The 22433-nt window shown below is 39.2% G+C and overlaps 1 protein-coding gene across 2 annotated transcripts in view; it reads right to left on the bottom strand.

Annotated features, from left to right (window-relative positions):
• Nucleotides 1-6644: 6644 nt before the first annotated feature.
• The window catches only part of scn8ab (sodium channel, voltage gated, type VIII, alpha subunit b), a 66231-nt gene continuing 50442 nt past the window's right edge, over nucleotides 6645-22433 (bottom strand). For both annotated transcript variants that reach the window (XM_016272007.1, XM_016272006.1), the window contains 7 exons: nucleotides 17236-17358; nucleotides 14190-14474; nucleotides 13535-13588; nucleotides 13321-13458; nucleotides 12999-13103; nucleotides 12180-12450; nucleotides 6645-12054 (listed from right to left, as the gene is read on the bottom strand). In XM_016272007.1, coding sequence (XP_016127493.1) covers nucleotides 10898-12054; nucleotides 12180-12450; nucleotides 12999-13103; nucleotides 13321-13458; nucleotides 13535-13588; nucleotides 14190-14474; nucleotides 17236-17358 — 2133 coding nt within the window. In that variant the 3' untranslated portion in view covers nucleotides 6645-10897. The remainder of the gene's footprint in view (nucleotides 12055-12179; nucleotides 12451-12998; nucleotides 13104-13320; nucleotides 13459-13534; nucleotides 13589-14189; nucleotides 14475-17235; nucleotides 17359-22433) is intronic.

Below are 22433 nucleotides of genomic sequence, written 5' to 3'. Positions count from 1 at the left end.
ATTTCTACAGCTGAAAATTTCATGGTAATTAAGAGTAATATCCCTTTAATTTAAATGAGAGACATATTATGCCCCTTTTTACAATATATAATATAAGTCTCTGGTGTCCCCAGAATGTGTCTGTGAAGTTTCAACTCAAACGTCTCCACAGATAATTTATTATATTTGGATGAGGGGAAGGGAAAGCTTCTCCAGTGCTCATTTATGTGGAATAATTCCTCTTCGCATTCCAGGGATCTTCAACACTCCAGCAGTAGTATTACAGTCAACAGCACCCTCCGCAGTTTACTTGATAGAAATTATATTTTGATATCCAGATCATTTTTATCTCCATAAACATTGCCCCCAAATAAGCAACAGAAACACAGATATAAACCATTTTTATATATGCCATTGCACTAGACTGATACAAATGCCAATTGTGTGCATGAAACCGTTACTAAACCCTGTTATTTAACAGTAAAATATCCTCAAGCTCTCTCTTTTTCTTTCTGCTTAAATTCTTTCAGCAAAAAGGGAGGGCAGGGGGAGGGGAGGATTTGGGTGGGGGAGGGGCTGTGCATGTGGGCTGTTGTCACAGGGACAGAGGGAGGTAGTGCAGAGTTGGATAGAAGAAAAAAAGAAGAGGCAAGAGACAAAAAAGAGTGTGAGGGGCATGGCAGCGTAAAGCTTGGAATTTACTTATAACTGCTACAATGCAATGAAGATTGAAGGAGAGGGACTGGTATGTTTCTTAATGCATGTGAAATACCATGACTGTATTTATCAGTTTATATTTTAAAATCAGTCTTCATCTCTGCCTCCCATGAGCTGTTTAAATCCAAGTTAATAGCTTTTGCATGTGATGCTAAAGTTTGCATGTTAAAGAGAATGAGAGGAGAAAAATCATTTTGGTTGTACATGCATTTTGTATTTAAACATCATAATGTCATATTTACTGTTTGTTCCTATTGGTTTGTGTGGTTAGTGTTGGTATGTGAAATTTTAAGATGGTGAAATGTTTATTTTAAGAAAGTGCAAGGTGGAGTAATAATTTTTCTTTCTTTCTTTCAGGTATCTGTGTTTATGAGCTATGGTGGAAAGATTTTTGCACACCAATAGCATATGTAATCAATACACAAAAATGAAGACTATTGTAAGTCAGAGCAGATAAAAACTTTTAGGAATATAAGGTAAGGTTCCTCTATAAACTTTGAATGTAAAGTTGATTTCCCTCAGGAATTGTGAACGAAGCCATACTTAATGTTTATCTTATACAGTTTTTGAGTTTGACAGATGTTTTTGTCTTTTATTGTCTAGTTAGTGTAGTTTCTTTGCCATGTCTTTCATTAAAATAATAAAAAATGTATTTGTAACCTTACAGTATTTCAATGATAAAAATGCAAAGCATATTTTTACAGGGCACATAATATATCTGGCTTCCACAGGGCTACTGCAAAAAGGCTAAAAGGTTCTTCGCAGTCTTTTCTACTATTCACCGATTGTGAAGTTTACTATGGAAACCCACAGAGCTGTCCCAGCCCCCTGAGTTGATCACTGGATGTGTTTTCCTCTGACCCTCTGACCCTTCTCTGTTTTAAATGAGGCTTGTGAAAGAATAGAGAGCTTTTGTTATGGTGAGGCAAGAGGGACATACACTGAAATGTACAAACCAAAATGAAAACGACAGTCTAGTTAATATTTACATTTAAATTTTATGTTACTTTTACACTTACAAATGCAATATACTGGACAAAATCATATGACTTAATACATGTACAATATGATCTACCTCACTGTTACAATGCTGTATGTTCAGAGTACGCAATTGTGTTTTACATGTCAAAATGTCTACCTCAAGGAAAAAATACACAAAATAAAAACTATTGTACCAATACACCATTTGCTCTCTTTGTGTGTGTATTTGGCATAAAAACTGAGACCTTGCCTATAAAAGGACTGTAAAGTTGTTGTCAATTATATTACTACAGTTTAAAATAACTGGTCTTTATATTAATGCATTTTCAAATGTAATTTATTCCTGTGATGGCAAAGCTGGATTTTCAGCAGCCATTATTCTTTTTGTGGAAACCATGACAGAATTTTCAGATTTCTTTAATGAATAGAAATTTCAAAAGAACAGCATTTGTTTGAAAATAATTTTTTTTTGTAACAATGTAAAAGCCTTTGTTTTTTTTTATTAACTTTACTAAAAAAATTTACATATTTTGTTTATATATTTAAAAAATAGTAATGTTTGCAGTCTTATTCACATACACAGTGGTTTCATTATTCCACAATCTGCTTCCGGCTTTTACAGGCTTTACAGTAAACAGTATTTATGCTTGACTATGCTTTAGCACTGTACTTCCATAAGGGCCAAATGCACAGCTGGTGCCGTCAGGTCACCTTGTACCCTGTCCAGGATGACATTCACGTATCATGGTCTTTAACTCCCAACAGAAATCACAACCTTACGGCTGTGCAGATGTATCTCTGTATAAGCTCTTTAATCACTTGATCTTTCAAGGAAAAGGTCAAGGTGATTTTGTGTTCTTTTTCTTCTCTTTTTATATTTTTAATACCAATCCTTAATTGAAGTACAATTTTATACACAGTTATAATACAGTAGTATTATTTGTGTGTTGCCCTCTAGTGGCAAACCCTTTAACCAAATATTTTATACACCCTTAAAGGAGACATATTACGCCCCTTTTTACTATATGTGATATAAGTCTCTGTTGTCTCCAGGATGTGTCTGTGAAATTTCAGCTCAAAATACTCCACAGATAATTTATTAAATCATTTTGAAAATGCCTATTTTGAGTGGAAGCAGAAAACAGCTGTTTTTCGTGCCTGTCTCTTTAAATGCAAATGAGCTGCTGCTCCCCGCCCTCTTTTCCAGAATAGAGCTGTGCCATTACAGCTTGTACCTGCTAAAAACATCTGTTTTGGTTCTGATTATCATGTTTATCGAGTTGAAATCATGAGTTTTAAACCATATGAGTTTAAACTTCTGATATACGGTTTTCTGAGTGCACACATCCGAAGCATGGACAGAAAGCGGCTGTCACAGCATGTGAGTACTAAACTAAGTTCTCATTCACACACAAGTTTACATTAAAAACACACATGAGCTACAAAAAACAGTTGGTTATGTCTGTGAAGGTAAACAGCTCGGAAATAAATTGCATGTTTATTTTAGATCTGTGTGACAGCAGCAATATACAGTAAATAAATCAATAAATCCACTGCTCTCTTGTCTCCTCTGAGGCTGGGACTCTAAACAGTGTTCTGTGCTCATCTGTGCAGCCAAAAGCAGAACAGTTAGTATGTTTTGCTCAAATGTTCGCCATGGCATTAAAACTGGTACACCATTGTCGATTGCGAAAACACAATAACGGCGCCGTGGGTGTAAACTTACAGATTAAGGGGCGGTAATATTATAATGAGATCCCTTTGCCACGTCACCAAGGGAGCAAAATCAGACGCACTCCTTTTCTCAGACGCTTGCAGAAAAAGACTTACCAAAACAAAGTTACTGGGTTAATCTTTTTCACGTTTCCTTGGTTGGTAGATGCACCGGGTACCTGATTAGCACTTAAAACCTGGAAAAGTCAGATTTTCATGATATGTCACCTTTAAACAATTCTTACTATAATTATTTTTAATAGTTTTCACATTCTACTCATTTTGGATGACCTTACCACTCTTAAACTAAATGCTAAACACAGATGCTGACTTTTGACTCTCCACTTCTTCTTTATTGTGACCCCCCACCCAAAACAGCTCCCTGCAGTCAATGTGCAGCAGAGCGTGACAGATGCTCTATTCTCTCCATCCACCCCCACCTCCCAGCACACACAACCCTCAGCGCTTTGTTTTTCAGAAGTTTCAATACTGTCCTCGCCTCAGTGTGAGTCGTTTAATCTTAGACTGATGAATTGGATCTTTCATCTTTGTGCAGCCTAAGACCATTTTTTGTGATTGGTTCTTGGTCTACACATTGAAGTGACCCATGTTTTATTTTTGTCTCTCACACATTCTGATTTAGATCAATCCATATTGATAAGTGACAAAATTTTTCCATCTACAATTCTTTATCTGATAACATCTAAATCTTTCCCGGCACTTCATATACTCTCTTTTATATAACACGATTAAAAAATAATCTACCATGTATCCTTATACTACGCAAACAGTGATAAATGGGGCATATGTGAAGGTGGACATCTGGATGTAACATATAGAGAATGACACATTATTTAGTAAATACAGAAGCTTTGTACATGTTAATTTTCACCCACAGTTCCTCTCCTAACACATTTAAAAGGATAATTCACAAAGAAATTTAAATTCTGTTATTTACTCACTGTCTTGTCACTCCGTTGCATTTTTTTCTTTGATGCAACACAAAAGAAGATAAACATTTAAAGTTACCGTGTATCCCCAAATGTTTCCCAACCCTTTCAATAAGGCTCAAACATCCTTTCAATAAAACAAATGATGATCGTCTGTTTTTTAGTCACATATTCAAGATCATTAATTGGGTGTGGTGCTGGGTAAAGAGCACCATAGTGATTAAAAACTAGACTAGTCCCTAGTGGTTTGGTAAATGTTAGTTATTTAGTCTAATTAAAGACATTTCACATCATAGTACCAGAAAATGTGATACCTGCTCTTTTAGTCAGGCTATGTCTCTCTCTCCTTTGCAACCACCAATTGGATGTAAGGACATGGACTTTTGTTTTTAGTGATCCTTTGTCTGGCTCACAGTTTAAAGGGGTGGAGTGGAGGAATGCTGTTCCACAGCCAACACAGCCTTCAATTCATCATGATAAGAACACAGCAAGGAAACATACACAACCCCTTAATGACAGCTAGAACAGAAACCTTAGGAAGTGTTTGTCAGCACTCCTTACAAAGTCAATGTTGCGTGAACCCATCTACACCACAGAACAGTGATTCCCAAACAGAGGATGTGTGCCTCAACAGACTTCATCTGGATCTAGGGGGTACTTTTAGATTATAATGTGGTTTTCAGTGTAACATTTCTCTAAGATGAGTAGATTAACATTGTAGCGTCTCGACCAATCTGACACACTAATTTTAATTTGATTTAACAAATCAATTATTCATTAGGTTAACAAATCGTCACAGTCCCCTCACTCAATAAACTGGATGCCAGGATGTCTGCTGAACACCAGGCCCTCTGGTCACCATGACAACTAATCATGATATCACTGGTTTTATGACCCCCCAGGAATGTGAGAAGGATAGCCCACTCTTGTCCCAAGGAAAAGCAGAGTAGAAATGGACTGTGTTCTAGTTAATTCATAGAGGAAGACATTTTGCATGCTCAGGCGAACGCAGGTCTATGCAGAAATCAAGCGATAAAGATGCTCTGAAGACAGCAAGACGCTGTGCAGTGCCAAGCTGTGGAAAACAGTCTTTGCATTGCCTTCCTTCTGATCCCAACATTACAAAAGTGTGGATCAACTTTATTTTTAATGAGATTCCAGACTGCGTCAGTAAGAACTCGGTCTTTTGTTCACTTCATTTTACTGCGGATTACTTTACAAACAAAGGCACAATTCGACACAGGATTTTAAGCTAAAAAAGAATGCTGTGTGGACTATAACACACAAGGGTGAGTAACTGTTTTTATTACGTGATCACTACTACTTTGTCTGAAGGATGTAGGCTGGCAAACAGACAGCTATTAGCCAATCATAGCAAAGTGGACATTAACTTCCGAGTTTACAATCTGCCACGCCTATTCAAACTGAACTTTCTGATGAGGGGGGTCAAAAACAGTACAGAAATAGCATATTACTTCAAAATTTTTTTTTTTTTTGATGCAAAAATCTTGATAACATTATAAGTGGACATCAGAGAACAGTACAAATAAAAAACAAAGGCAGTTCATGACCCTTTTAAATATTCATGAACTTTGAACAGTCATATAGTATATATATGTATGTTTCGGCCTTTGAGGTAACGTGACAGACAACGCGTTAACTGGAGTGAAGAGGAGACAGCTTACCATAACTAAAATGTCTGTTCTGGAGCAGCGTGAAACATAAAGTCCAACTGATGCACAAAAGCTAAACGAGCTTTTTTTTAAACAGATTCGTCTGTGTTCACACTGTGGCCATCCAGTCAATGTTATCGACACCGCAAATAAGAATGTTAACTAGTTTACGAATGTACAGTATGGTCTAAACATTCATTGTCTGTATGTAGTTTCGGCCTTTGAGGTAACGTGACAGACAACGCGTTAACTGGAGTGAAGAGGAGACAGCTTACCGTAACTAAAATGTCTGTTCTGGAGCAGCGTGAAACATAAAGTCCAACTGATGCACAAAAGCTAAACGAGCTGTTTTTTAAACAGATTCGTCTGTGTTCACACTGTGGCCATCCAGTCAATGTTATCGACACCGCAAATAAGAATGTTAACTAGTTTACGAATGTACAGTATGAAAATTACAAACCTGAATACTTAAATTCTTAACCAATGTTAAAGACTGAAACATAAAAAACAACAACCCAGGGTTTAGAAGGTTAGCTTTGTGAAAAAACGCAAGTAACGCTCTTCCAACAAATTACATAATGTACATTGTTCAACATTTTTAACAGAAGAAAGAAAAACAAACACTTGAGCATAACTGGAAGGCTGCTTTATTGTTTGGAAAAGGTTTCGTGCTCAAATGAAGACAATCTTTCACTGATTCTCACGAAGTCAAGTGGTTGTGCAACACACCCTCTCCTCTCCAACATCAGTGGCAAGAGATAAGAACAACATCATGAACCAAAAACCACTTGAATTATTGTCAGCAAATGAAGGAAATAGCATCTCAGTCATGCTACAAAAGAATAGACAGAAATCAGTATTTATAGAAAAATAAAAGAAGTGGCTGAAAATTAACATAAGCTGAGCACAGAAGGCAAACTGTTTCTCTTTCTACAGACTCAACTTTTAAGAGATTCACTGAGTGACCAACGCATTCTATTTCCCGCCCCATGCTATTTGACCATCTCTGATGAAGTCAGGCTGATGCCAGTTAAGTTTTCTTTTTTTAGTTTCTTTTTTTCTGCTTTTTGTAATTTTTTTTGTATTTTGTCATTTTTTTAAAGTTTATTTATTTTTCTTTTACTTTTTAATAGATGTCACAGACATTCTTAAGTTCAGTTCTTTCTCCCAGTGCTCATTTGAAACAAGCTCCACTTGTTTAGGAGAATTTTATGCAACATCATCTACATTTTCGACAAACAAAACTGGCAGCAAAAGGCACCTAAAACAAACATACAAAGACAAGAAAAGCAATATAAAGCCTAACCAAACCTAAGACTGCAAATTGCATTGCTGTGTATCTAAGAGATAAAGAACAAGCTAAACGTGAGTCAAGCTGCATCACACACATTTAAAGTGACCAAACCATCACGCAGCTTCGTCCCCTCCCCCACACGCGCACACACACTCGCTCTTAGACTCGGATTGAAAGATCATGGCATTTGGCGATTAGGCCGGAAGATGAAAACAGGGTTTATGGGGGAAGAACATGTGGCGTCCAGTGCATATGTACGTAGTATGTGAGTTGGAGATGGTAGGACATATTCACACAGGGTGTAAATGAATTGCTGGTAGTGCATTCCCCTCCCAAAAATGGGCGACATAAGCCATAGCGAGCAGCCAGTACATCACCGTGCATTGAAAGCTAGACCCGTGCACGCACACAGACAACACTCGCTCACACACACACAAGCGCACACTGTGTGGGCCAGGTCAGAGTTTTGGTCGTTCACCAAATGTATTGCACGAAAGAAAGAAGAACGTGAGCAAATGACAGCCAGTAGTGCTTCACCTCCACTCCAAGCAGAGGTCAACACAGAGGAGGACAGTGCTCTCTCATATCATATATACATACATATGTATATGTGTGCATATATATACACATATGAACATATACATGTATACATAGATACATATGTTGTATAGCTCTATATATATGCCTTGATTTATATATACGTTTTGCATTTAACATATTGGATTCCCCTCTTTAATGTGAAAAGTGTGTCAAAAAATCTACACCTTCTAACAAATATGTCACAGTCTACCTAGTGAGACCAGGGCAATGAGTGAAGCCATTCTATTAAGGTTATAATTATTTTTCAGTATTAGATTAATAGCAGTATTTTTTTTTTAAAGTATTTCTGTATTTACAAAAAACTATGCATGCCGTTAAAATAAAATTATATATTACATTATTTATAGTCTCTTAAAAAGTTCATTCTTAACTTTTCAGCATTTTGTGCTGCTTACAACATAGCCTATACTGTACAATATATTTTTTTAATGGATTACTTCATTCATTTAGTTTTTTTAAATGAATGTATGATCTGTTATTGGTTCTTTTTTGTTGTCGTTTATACAGACGAGCCTGCGTGGCTGCATAAATGAGAATGGTTGAGCTTTGCTTTTTTTGTTTTGGTTCAGGTCAACACCCTCGCATGCAGCAACTGGACCATCGACACCAGATGAAGGATAAGGGAAAACCGCTGACATCACTAAAAGAAACAAAAAAATGTAGTCGCTCTGATGTGTGGAGCTGCCCGGCTCACAGTAAGCTGCTGTGGGACCAGTGCCGAATGGTTATTTGGCATTAGTGTAGTGGTGTACTGAAGAGAAACAAGGCTGACCAGGGGTCGAATAACTGCACATTTAAAAACCAAGGCCCTCCGTAGAACAGTGGTGAGAATTAGCAATATTCTCAGTCTGGATCTCATTTCATCATCACCTCCACAACAACACTTTTCCTGCTGTCTGAAATCTCTGAAGCTCGGCTCTGTGTCAGATAGTCCTACTCTTCTCTCTACATGAGAGTTCAATGTGGTGGGAGCGCTCCTGCTTTAGCTCCACCCCATATTACAAACATTCTCTGGACCTAGTGGAGGCCCTTGATGATGACATCAGAGTCGCATGATACACTGTGTTGTATCCTGAGAATAATGGGGAAAGTCAACAAGCATCAGTCTGTCTGAAAGTGTTAAGCAGGAGAGGATCACTCCACCCCTGAGACATTCCAGAAACTTCCAGACACAAATTGCACACACCAGATAATCAGACAAACATCTTTGGCTTCTCCTTAAACAGCTGTGACTTCTCAACCATCCAGCTGTCTCTCTCAAGTCCTGTCCTTTTGTCCTGGCTACAATCAAACCATTGCTGAAGATGTGATGCTTCATACTCATAAAAACGTCCGGCTGATCCTTGAGGGACAAACCGGGATGAAACTAGACGTAGACACACTGCAAAATTCTTTAAAGAAATGTAAATGTAAAAATCTAATAAAAAAATATCATAATTAAATTTTTCTGAAATTAAAAAAAAGAAAACTGCCACTTTCTCAGAAACGGTTGTAGCTCATCTCATCTAACACCTGATGAGGATTAAAAATGCCAACCAACTTGCTACACCCCTAATAATGCCCAAACTTTTGCACCCCACCCTCTTGCCCCTCCCTGGACCCACCTACCATATGTGCTGTAGGTGAGGTAAGCGATATTGCTGCATACAAATAAAATAAGAAGCTTTAGGAATTACAGTGTTATTTTGTATCATTTTTCTCCCGTCTCCATACACACATTCCGACAAATTTAGTTTTCCCATTCATTATCTCCTGAGCAGCAAAAAAATGGGATGTCCCTTGTATCCTTCCTCTCCAATGTACCACAATGCTAGTATTAGCTTCAATGTACATAAGCAACTAGTCACAGGCATTTTGCACCATCTGAAGCCAATCCCAAATTCTGTCCTAATGTTTGATAATCTATTTCGTAAGGTTAAGTAGAGGAGCCAAATTTTTCAAATTCAAATTCAATTCGATTTCTGGACGTAAATTTAGCCAGTGGACAGCCTAAAACATAGTCAAGCCACTGTGGTGGTCTGTATTAAGTGTTTTGTGGACTATGATTATTCATGCAAAATTTCTGATCAAAACATGCCATCATGCAAGTCATTTCTATGCATTGAACAAGCACAATAATTTATTATTCATTTGGAGATGTGTATTGGGGGCCCCTGGTTATTGCCCCCGGTCCTATCGGTGTGAAAGCCCATGTAGAAAAAGCCTTTTGATGCAGGTATAACCAAGTTCTCATGACACAGTTACTGAGGGTGACATGGGCAAAATGTTAAATTCGTATTTTTCCACCTGTTTTCTCCTTTTTTTGCCGCTCAAATAATGTAAAGACCATGTAAAATATATTCGATGCTAACAAACGCAAAGAGACCGTTGGATTCAGCCAGACTCTTGGTTTTGTTTCACGCTCATGTCTATCCTGTTCACTCTCACAGTAACGTTGAGTTCTTACACGTATATGAAATGAAACGGTGCAGACTCCTTCGCCATCCGCTTCGGGAAGCTGATCCATTCATGAATAGCAGTGTTTTTTTCTGCATGGAAAGTTCGCAGACGCAGTTCAGAAGCATGAGATTCGATCCTAGTTCTCCCTTGGATTATCACATTCCTGCTCTGTGAAGAGTTCCATACTGAAGCGCAAAATAGCCCTCTAAAATACACTTGATCAAGTATCTGTCTTTTAAATTCGTATTTGATTCTGTTTAAATCGAGTCTTAATGCAACAGTGTCACACAGGAAGCTGATTATGTTTGGTTTAACTTGTAAGTGTCTTCAAGCTTTGAGGAACCCCAACACTTTTCTTCGCCTCAATACGCCAGTGACGTTTGTAAACAATTTTTTGTTGTGTTACTTCGGCTTTGTTTTTTCCTCTTAAATTAAATTAATCTGTACATCTGTATAGTTTGATTCAGGGTTTCCATTCGCTTGAAATGACAGTTTTTGTTATAATATCGTCATGATTATTATCGCTGTCCACGAGTGTTACCGCAGCAGTCTTAACACTTGGATTCCCTGACGTCTTTTTGGTTTCGGCCCTTTTCTTTGCGGCCCTTGCCTTCGTTGTTGTCGTCCTGTTTCTCCTTCTCGGGCTTGGTTACACTGTCATAGGATGGCAGGGATGCAGTGGAAGGTGTGCCCTCTTTCTTCTCCTGATTAGTCCCTCCGTTTTCCAGTTTGTTGTTGGCAGGCCTGCGTTTGCAGATGAAGCCTCTGCGTGCCAGGTGGGCTCGGTACGCCCTCTGGATGATGATGGCTGACACCTCCTCCTGCTTACGCCGCAGCGTGGTAGTGATGGGCTCGTATGACACCTTAGAGGGATTCGCCGCCACAAAGCGCTCCTCCATTTGCTGTCGCATCATGTCCAGGTCGCCGCTGTCACCCAGCACACGCTTGGTAAATGCGAACAGAATATCCAAGCAGTGAATGCGGTCGCCACTCACCATGGGCATGTCCATGGCGATCAGCTCGATGATGTTTGGCTTTGGCACACGGAGAGGATGTTCTAATGTATCTGCAAAGTCTGGCAGCTTGGCAAAGGTGATGAACTGCGAAGCATCTGGGTCGAACTTCTCCCAGATTTCATAGAAGGACTCAAAGTCGTCTTCGCACAGTGGATCAGCACTCTCCTCGGTGGCAACACTGAAGTTCTCCAAGATGATAGCGATGTACATGTTCACCACAATCAGGAAGGACACAATAATGTACATTACAAAGAAGAAGATTCCCACTGAGGGATTGCCACAGTCGCCCTTGACTGTGGTTCCTGGGTTCTCCTTCTCGGGGTTACAGTCAGGCGGATAGTTCAAGAGAGGAGCCAAGAGGCCATCCCACCCAGCTGATGTGGTGATCATGAATAGACAGATCATGCTGTTGCCAAAAGTTTCAAAGTTGTACATGTCATCAATTCCTACTTCTCGTTTCACATAGGCAAAATTAGACATGCCAAAGATGGAAAAGATGAACATGACTAGGAAAAGCAACAAGCCGATGTTGAACAGAGCAGGAAGTGACATCATCAACGCGAACAGTAATGTCCGGATGCCCTTGGCTCCTTTGATCAGACGCAGAATACGGCCAATTCGAGCCAGACGGATGACCCTGAACAAAGTTGGTGACACAAAGTACTTCTCAATGATGTCTGCCAGGAACATACCTGAAAACCAAATTAAAGACAAATTACAAAACTGTCCAAAGCTCATAAAATGTGAAAGGACATGTTAAGAAAAATAGAAAAATAACCAGTCTATTGGTGAATTCACATTTGGACACACCACTCACCCACAATGGACAGAATGACGACAACGCAGTCAAAGACGTTCCAACCATTGGTGAAATAGTAGTGTCGCAGAGCAAATAGTTTCAGGACGAACTCGCCAGTGAAGGCCACAATGAATATGAAGTTTACCCAGTACAAAATGTTCTCTGTCTCTCCTGACTGATCATCAGTTTCCACCATCATGGTTACCATGTTAAGACAGATGAGGATCATGATGGAAATGTCAAAGGCCTGCTGAGTGACAAAGTCAAAAACCATCCCCTGGATTTTGTTCTGTAAGAAAAGGAAAAGAAAAAGGAATACAGAAGATATGGAGATAAACATGGAGGACTAGAAGTGTTACTTAAAATGAAAATGAAAATAAAATTTGTTCTAAAATATGAAAAGTACATCAATAATACATAAAAAATGGGCAAATATTTGAAATCGACATAAATAAACATATTTAAAATATTTAAAACTAGAAAATGTTAAATTAATTAAAACAAATGTAGTTAAATATAGCAAGAAAATGATAAATGAAAATAATTTTGAGATTGACAAATAAACATTTGAAGCCTTTTTAATGTTTACAATGTATTTACATGTAACAATAAAAATATATTGATAAATTGTTTTTAAATGCAACTTTAAATTGCATTTGCACTTGCACTTGCACTTTTAAAACATTTACAAAATATGTTTATTTTTTACCCACTTGCCAATCTAGATATAAAAAGAATGCACACATTTGAATATGACATTATTGGTCTATAACTGCACCAATCACTGATGGCCAGATATGTGTAGCATATCTGATCTGACCAAATCTGTCTGCTTACCAGAGGTCTAGGGATGGGTTTCTGGGGTTTCTTTGAGCCCAGTTTCTTCATAGCATTGTAGTACTTTTTCTGTTCTTCAGTCATGAAGATATCCTGACCTCCAAAGTATAGAGACAAAAGTAGACAACCTTACAATCTTGTGTGTGCTCAAATTAAGGAGATTTTGCCATTAAGCAATAAATCGAAAGCATGTCTCACGAAAATACAGACAGAACAGGAGATAACATAAAAATGCAGAGAGAAGGTGTGAAAGTGCAAAGCACAGAGAAGAAACTTAGGTGAAGACAGCTCTCTAGAGGTGAAAAAGAGAGAAAACACTTATCTTTTTCTTCTGTTGGTTAAAGTTGTCAATAATGACACCAATGAAGAGATTCAGAGTGAAGAAGGACCCAAAGATTATGAAGATGACAAAATATATATACATGTAGATGTTGTCCTCATAGATGGGTTGGTCCTCAACCTGCAAGCAGCAATAAGCAAAAAGTGACTCACCTGAATAAAGAGCCAACAGTGTCAAACTATAAAAACATCCGCACCTTTCTGGAATCCACAGCAGCATACATGATGTCCATCCAGCCTTTGAATGTGGCCTAGGTCATATGGAGAAAGAAGCCAAACTCAAAGCTATGCACAGTAATACAAACTCTTTCCCCGCCATTGACAAGTTATCTCGTCTTTTATGAGAAAACACTTTATGAGTTTTCATTGTTATACGCTCTAGGCGCTATTATGCATCTTCTGAATAAGACCAGAATCTCATGATTAAAAACACAGGCAAGAAAGACACAGATCTCATATGTAAGCAGATGCATATGAAAAATAATGCGATCATCAACAATAAACAGCATATAAATCAAAACTGCCTAATGTTACTGAGTGAAATGTGAATCCAGGTAGTGGTAAAGGACTGTGCAAGCATTGGGGTGCTGATCTACTGCATCTATGCTTTGATAATCATACTGAATATAGTCCAGATGTAGTCTTTCATAAAAATGCGATTTTCTCAGCTTTTTGCTCAAAATGTTGCTTTTTATGAAACTTACCTACATTCAAGTGTTAATAAAAAAACAAAAAAACAATGAAGCCAAAATAAAACAGATTAATACAACAAAATATTCTGGGGGCCAAGAATATTTTGGTGGGTATTTAAACAACTGATATACAAAAGATATGAGATATGAGATGACTTACCACTTGCAAGAGTGCCAGGTAACCTGCACCCACATTATCGAAGTTGATCTTCACATTCTTCCAGCGAACCTCTGTGTAGCTCGCATTCATGAGTGCTAAGCACTCTGTCTTGTTGTTGACAACATCAATTAGAAACATCTCCTCTGATGTTTCATTGAAGCAGTAATAGTACTTCCCAGCATACAGGTTGACACCCATAATACTGAAGATCAGCCAGAAGATCAAACACACCAACAGCACATTCATAATGGAGGGAATGGCACCCACCAAAGCATTCACGACAACCTACAGGACAAAAAAACAAATTGGGGGAAGTGGGCAAAAAAGGGGGATGGATTTCAACAGAGTGTTTGAGAGAAATAAAAAGCAGAGAGATAGAGAAAATAGGTGTTAGACTAAAATTTAGCTTTTCTGATGTTCATATGTTAAACATGTAATGTGCATATCTTCAAGCTCTTTTGAAAGCAATCAAATGTTCCACCTTAGAAGGCCTCTACACATTTTGCAATGAACAAAAAGGTAAACTAATATTTTTAGAACAACATCTAGGAGTTTTGTTGATAAATGTTTAATAACAAAGTGTAGTAAAATTTGGCCATTTGTTAATCAATATTATCTGTATATACATACAAATATAATACCACTAATATGTATTGTTGAAAATAAATTTAAGAGTTAGAGGTTTAAGATTTACTCTACAATTACTGTGCCAACCCCTTAATAATGAATTTCCCGAAAGTCCAATTGTAATTTTTCGTACAAGAGCAAGGAGATAAATACACAACTATATTCTAACTTAACATATAATTTAAAGATGACAGCACTAAGATGATGTAAACTGGTATGGCTTGATTCACAAACAGAAATGAAGTAAAAAAAAAAACTAAAATTGTAAAGTGTGCATTAAAGTGGCCAACGTTATACAGACAAATGCAAGAAAACTCTTTATGTTAAGTGTTTGATGAAATGTTTTATTGAAATTTTAGCAGTTTTTATCACATCAAGGTTCAAATTTGCAGGATTGCCACAGTGGTTTTTCTCTGTCTGCATGCTGGATATCACATGTTCTGCTTCTATCTGCTTCTCGTGACTTACTTGCTACCTTATTTGCAAGTCAACATTGTTTCCCATTCGATGATTGGATACAAGTTTTATTATAAAATGCTATATAATCTAAAGAATCCCAAATTTGACTAAATATGAAGAGTTTTTAAAAATAAGAATGGGCAGAAATTTCATGCAACAGTGTATCAAGTAGAAAGAAACAAGCAGAAGCAAAACACCAGTATCCAGAGGATATGTGGAATTCAATTTGTAGATCATTGCCACTTTAAATTTATTATTACTCACACATACTGTAAATACATAACTGCCAAACACATTTTTTCTCTTGCCATGCCAGGATACCATTTAGTGTCATGAAAGAACCCAGATATTAAGAGAAAACGACCTGCCCAATTTGTGGTAGAAATGTAGAGGAAGACTCCCACCCTCCCAATCACCCTCTCACTCATGGTACACACAAAAGCTGTGATGTCAGAGATGGTCAGCCAATAACGGTGCATGCAGGGCCTCAATCCTAGCAGTAGCCATGCCCCCACCCCCTGTATACATTTAAATAGTTAACGATGTCAATGATCTTACAAGGAACTCAATGTTCCTATTCAGGCTTTCATAAATTAGTGCAACTTGCATTTATTTGAGGTATTTTGAAGTGTAGGAAATGTATCAAAAGTTCTAAAAAAATAATTCTCTGGCAGTGAAGTATGACCTGTACATACTCCTGGCATTCAGGCAATCAGTGGAGCTTGCTCAGCAAATAAGCCTGGTGTATATGAGTCAATGAGATGGTTATGCAATCGCAGAGATTAGCTACGATAGAACCAAGGGGGGAACATGACTTTCTTTTTACACCTTCAAGAACATGCATTCTACATGATATGCAATGGCAAAGAGATAAAACCAGAATATGAACAATTGAGTGGATACAAAGAACAGTAATGCAGTACTTCAGTGAAAAAAAATAGATTAGACTACAATGAACTAGTTTTAATGCACAATGGACAAATTCTATTTGAGTTCTAGTGATCAAAGAATTATTTAGAAAATGATCTACTGTCTTCTGATTTTGCTTTTCATTGATATTGCCTATTAGTCTTTAATATTTGGCTTAAATGACTGAAAATTATGTATTTTTGACATAATTTACCATTTTTATTGTGAGTGATTGAAAAATTATTGATGCATAAAAATTCAATACGATTTTAACCATGCTGTCTCTTTTATAGCTCAAATTATCAAACGAATATTATATTTAACCCTAACATACAGCCATCTAAACCTAAACCAGATGTTTTGTAATTACACACCTTGAGAAAAACGATCAGACAAACCGAAAAGGAAAGCTGTGGCTTTTTACACATTATTCTGTAATGACTGGAGTAAGGATGCTGGAATTGGTGGATAAGTATTAGGTTGCAGAAAAGAACAGGGTGAAGACAGAAGGACGACTTTAGAAAGTGGCAGAGGTTCTTTGAGAGAAACAGTGAACCTTTAAGGCATTTGGATGCTAGAAACATCACAAAAAGGCCTTCAACTAATGTTGTTGCATAAATGGTAACCAAACAAAAGAAATGAATGGTTGTGATGAGGCAGCTTCACATAATATCCCCTCTCGTCTTTATTCTAAAAACCATAAGTTTCCACAAAAGTTGCTATAAGATTATTTGTGATGTCAATTGAATGGAAAAGGAATTTCATTATTCTTCTAGACATCTAAGAAATCAATAAAAGGAAGTTAAATCTTCATATTTCAGCTGCATCATGACGCAATGTTGAAAGGGTTTTCCATGCGGAGAGTTTTAAAATACATGCACTTGAAGGATAGGTTTAGCCAAAAAACAATGTCATTTAGATTTCCAGAATCCTGATAGGTTTGCTTATTCCTCTGTAGCTGTGGTTTTGCTTTCTGCACAATGGTGGTTTTTGGCATGCAGTCGTGTTCTCACAGATTGACTGGCATGCATAGGGCAGCCCTGGATCTTACCCTCATGCCCTCAAACCGGGACAAAGCTCTCAGGGGCCTGAGAGCCCTCAAAGTCCTCAGGGACTTTATTGGGCCCAAGTCTGAGTAGCCCAGCGCATTAGCTATAAGGCTGACTATAGACACCTATACAAAGAGAGAAAGAGGAAGGGAGGAAGAGAGAAAGAGATGGGCCAAAGTGTTAGAGTCAAGGAGGATGTCAAGGTGAAAGAAAGAGGACCCTACGTTGATACTGAGCTGGAGAGGCAGTAAACAGATATATACATACATACAGAAGGGTTTGCTCATGTATGTATGGATATATGTGTATTCAACAACAGAGAGAGTGAGAGAGAGAAGGAGAGATTCAGGTTAAACATGGGGTTAACCAGTCATAGGTACTGTATGTTGGGCGACCCAAATGTTTGCACTTTTGATCTTAGTATGCGATTCGTTTTTGGTATCGTTGGCAGACGAAGCTTGGAAAGCAGCTTACAGCAAACCTGGAAGGAAACTTTTGGTTGAGAAATACAAAAAACAGAGGTGAAGGGACACATTTAGAGAAGAGGTGTGCACAAACTTACAAGCACGTTCACTGTACTTTGTACACACAAGATACGCACAATACGTACAAACACCAACCGCGTACGGTACACACGAGACCACTCGAGAGTCATTAGGGTAACAGGGCGGTTTGGGAGAGTAAGGAGGCAGAGAGAGAGGAACTCCTGTAAAAGAACAAGAGAGTCCTAGCAGCAGAGACCTTACCCTGGCCCCTCACTTCCCGGCCCTCTTATGCCCCCTCAGGCCCTCTGTGTCCATCAGCACTATAGAGAGACAAGGTTACAGTGCCTGTCAGGGACAATAACTAACAATTGTTAGGACTTATATCCACATAGACATGTAATCAAACACACACCTGGCCCTGCCAAGTGGCAGCAAACCAAAATAGGCTATGTTTATAAATGTGGGCAGTCATTTAGATGTGTTTAAGGCTTTGACGTCAATACCATGTTGACCATTTCCAAATGAACCATTTTTACAAGTTCATTTACAAGAATGTCTATCTACATACTTCAATTTAGTTGATTCAATTTAAGCAATGTTTTGTAAGCATTAGTAACACTCTACAAATATGGAAATTAATTAAAAAGTATTTAATAATTAACTGAAATTAATTAAAATTAATTAAAAACTTTTTAATTAATGAAAAATGCTAAAATAATTTTAAACCTATGCATGAAAACTGGATAATTTACTGGAATTTAAACTTGGATTTCACACTTGATACACACACCTGGCCCTGCCAAGTGGCAGCAAACCAAAATAGGCTATGTTTATAAATGTGGGCAGTCATTTAGATGTGTTTAAGGCTTTGACGTCAATACCATGTTGACCATTTCCAAATGAACCATTTTTACAAGTTCATTTACAAGAATGTCTATCTACATACTTCAATTTAATTGATTCAATTTAAGCAATGTTTTGTAAGCATTAGTAACACTCTACAAATATGGAAATTAATTAAAAAGTATTTAATAATTAACTGAAATTAATTAAAATTAATTAAAAACTTTTTAATTAATGAAAAATGCTAAAATAATTTTAAACCTATGCATGAAAACTGGATAATTTACTGGAATTTAAACTTGGATTTCACACTTGAATTTTTAGACATGGAAAAGCAATATGAATGAGTTAAATGTTGATATTTTTCTGTGTGGTTTTAACTAAATGAATTATCTATGTTAGATATAAAATGATACAATTATTTAAAATTTACATTTTCTTACATTCACATTTTTCATGGTTGCAAATGGACAAAATCAGGCTCAATCTGTTCATATACCCAAGATTCACATTTAAGCAGTTTTTTTTTTTGCTGATTGTTTTTTGCTGATGTTTATACTGTGAAAGGGGGAAATACATTGAAATAAAATAAGGTAACAATGTCACTAGTAACAATGTTTCTGTTCTACAGTAAAAAAAAATCCATAACATCAGTACATATATAACAAGAATAAATAAATATTATTAGTATACATATTTTGGAAACATGACCAATAAACACTAAACTGAGTGCCGCAGCACCCGAGCACTCTACCGGTGAAGATCAAATCTAATTTTAAGATCAGTCTAATGCCGAGTTCACACTGCATGGTTTTCAAAATCATTGGATCATTGTTGTTTTCACACTGCACGACTATCTGGGGTAGCATTCAGTTGCTGCTGTGTTCACATTGCATGATAGATCGGTGACAGGAGGTTACACACTGCATGACTTTACAACAGGAAGAATCGCCAACAACTCTATCTGGTCCGCAAACTACATTTCATAACCAAACGCACGCGAAAAGTGACAAGGTAATAATGCAAGACCACGATATTGTGGTCTATAATATGTCCTCCCCGAACAAACAATAACAAAGATGACTTCGTAACATAGCCTATTTCTGCTGGGAAAATTTTATATACACAAATCTAAGTACTTGAAAGTGAAACCAATGTTTTGTGCATTTTATAATGAGCTTGTCCACAAAAGCCCTCAAAGTGATGAAAAAGAAAAATGCAATAAATCTTTTGTCCTTTATAGAAGAATATGATTTACAGGAAAAAACTGTAAATCATATATATATACTCGTACTGCGTCTGCTAAGACGCTATGGGAAAAAGCCTTTTTTCTCCTGAACTGAAGCCTTTTTTCAATCATGCAGTGAAACTGCATGGCCATTGGTTCGTGCAGTGTATAAAAAATGACCCAATGGCGACAAAGCCCGCTAAAGCCCGCCAGAATGGGCAGGGCATCTGGCTATATAAGCTGGCGTTCGCCACAGGATTCTCAGGTTACTTCGACTGAAGCGACTACTGAGTCGTGCGGCTACATAGCACGGCTAGCAACGCAGTACTCGTTCCCGTATCTCAGGGAACCGAGGTTACGTTAGTAACCGAGTACGTTCCCTGTCGATACTACACTCGTACTGCGTCTGCTAAGACGCTATGGGAACACAGTACAATCACGCCATGCTAAAGTAGAGGAATGACTATAAGTATCATAATTTCCATAAGCAAACAATGCCCATAGAGAAGTCAACAACAAACCAAGGCTAAGACGGGCTGAGCTTCTTAAGGTCACACCCGGCCTGGTTAATCGTTCCAAAGTACTCCTGCAACTTCGGCACCCAGGGGTCGAGAGCTGACAGGTGAACTAATGCCAGAGAGCTTGAGCGTGATATGGTCAAGGGCTCTCTGTCAGATCTGTTTGCGTAACGCAGCGCGTGTCTCTTCAAGCGGAGAGGATCCTGGCCTGCAAGGCCGGGACTTCCAGGTTGTAAAACCTTGCAAATGTGGACGGCGAGGCCCAGTCGGCCGTCTCACAAATATCTGCAATGGACACATCACTGGACCATGCCCAAGACGAGGCGATGCCTCTGGTAGAATGGGCCCGTACTCCGATGGGACATTGAATGCCCAAGGAAGAGTACGCTAGCATGATGGCGTCTACTATCCATCTAGAGAGTCTTTGCTTCGTGACCGGATGCCCTTTGGTGTGGTTACCGAAGCTGACAAAGAGTTGTTCCGACCGTCTATAAGGGGCGGAATGCTCAATGTAAATTCTCAGAGCTCTGACGGGGCAGAGCAGAGATAACTCTCTGTCCTCTTCAGAGGGAGGAAGCGCAGAGAGCATAATGATCTGTGCTCTGAATGGAGTGGAGAGCACCTTTGGTACGTAACCATGCCTTGGTTTCAGGACAACCTTAGAGTCGTTAGGCCCGAATTCCAGGCAGGCAGGGCTAATGGAGAGCGCCTGCAGGTCCCCTATTCGCTTTACTGATACTAGTGCCAGAAGCAGAGCAGTCTTCAGCGACAGTGACTGAATATTCATAGACTGTAGCGTCTCAAAAGGGGGGCCCTTCAGGACCCTCAGCACAGTGGGCAGATTCCATGAAGGGACGGTTAGTGGATGAGGCAGATTCAGCCTCCTGGCACCCCTTAAGAAGCGGATAACCGCACTGTTTCTGCCCACCGATTGGCCCGCAATAGGGGTATGAGAGGACGCTATAGCCGCCACATAGTCTTTGAGAGTGGATGGGGAGTGTCCCTAATCCAGCAGCTCTTGCAGGAATGACAACACCTCTGACAGATCGGAAGTAGGAGGGTCTTTGCCATGGTTTAGACACCAAGCTGAGAAAATAGACCACTTAAGGGCATAGAGGCGTCTCGTAGACGGGGCTCTAGCCTCCGAAATTGTGTTTTAGACATGCTCTGGGAGGCTTGAAGGCTCCCGTCGAGCAGCCAGAGGTGTAGGGCCCACAGATCGGGCCGAGGGTGCCATATTGTCCCATTCGCTTGAGAGAGGAGATCCTGTCTCAACGGAATGGGCCAAGGGGCCGCTACCATCAGCTGAGTCAGCTCTGATAGCCACAGCTGGTTCATCCAGAGAGGGGCCACCAGGAGAACCTTGTGTTTTTGTTCCCTGATTCGCCTGATTACCTGTGGGATCAGGGCGATCGGGGGAAATTCATAAAGAAGGAGGTTGGGCCAATCGTGGGCCAACGCGTCCTTGGTCTTTGAGTAATAAATTGGGCAGTGAGAGTTGCCTTCTAAGGCGAAGAGGTCTACCTCGGCCTCGCCGAAGATCTCCCAGATCCTCTGAACCGTCTGCGGATGGAGCGTCCACTCCTCTGAGGGGACATTGCTCCTTGAAAACATGTCCGCTCCTTGATTCAATTTGCCCGGTATATGCGCCGCTCTCAGCAAGCGCAAGTTGAGTTGAGCCCATTCCAGGAGGCGCTCTACCAGAATGAAGAGACGCTTCGAGGAGAGGCCTCCTTGGTGATTTATGTAGGACACCACTGACATGTTGTCCGACCGGATTAGCACATGGTGCCCTTTTAGGACTGGCAGGAAGAACTGACAGGCTTGACACACTGCTAGCATTTCCAGGCAGCTGATGTGGAAGCCTTTCTCCGCCTTCGACCAGTGGCCTAAAGTCGGTATGCCTTCACACAGTGCTCCCCAACCTGGGTTGGAGGCATCTGTCGTGACAACTGTCCTTCTGCAAACCATTCCCATGGTCACGCCCTGTTCCATCCATCAAGAGCTCTTCCAGGGGGCCAGGGCTGTTACCCAGGCCTGATTCACCCTGACCTGCAGGCGTCCGTGACGCCATACATGGGATGGAACCCGTGGACCCAACTGTAGCGCTGGCGATACCGCAGCCA

The sequence above is a fragment of the Sinocyclocheilus grahami genome, unplaced genomic scaffold (assembly GCF_001515645.1).
Source record: "Sinocyclocheilus grahami isolate Dianchi unplaced genomic scaffold, SAMN03320097.WGS_v1.1 scaffold67.1, whole genome shotgun sequence".
Taxonomy (NCBI): domain Eukaryota; kingdom Metazoa; phylum Chordata; class Actinopteri; order Cypriniformes; family Cyprinidae; genus Sinocyclocheilus; species Sinocyclocheilus grahami.
Note: the sequence above shows the minus strand (reverse complement) of the source record. Positions and strands in the feature narration are given on the sequence as shown.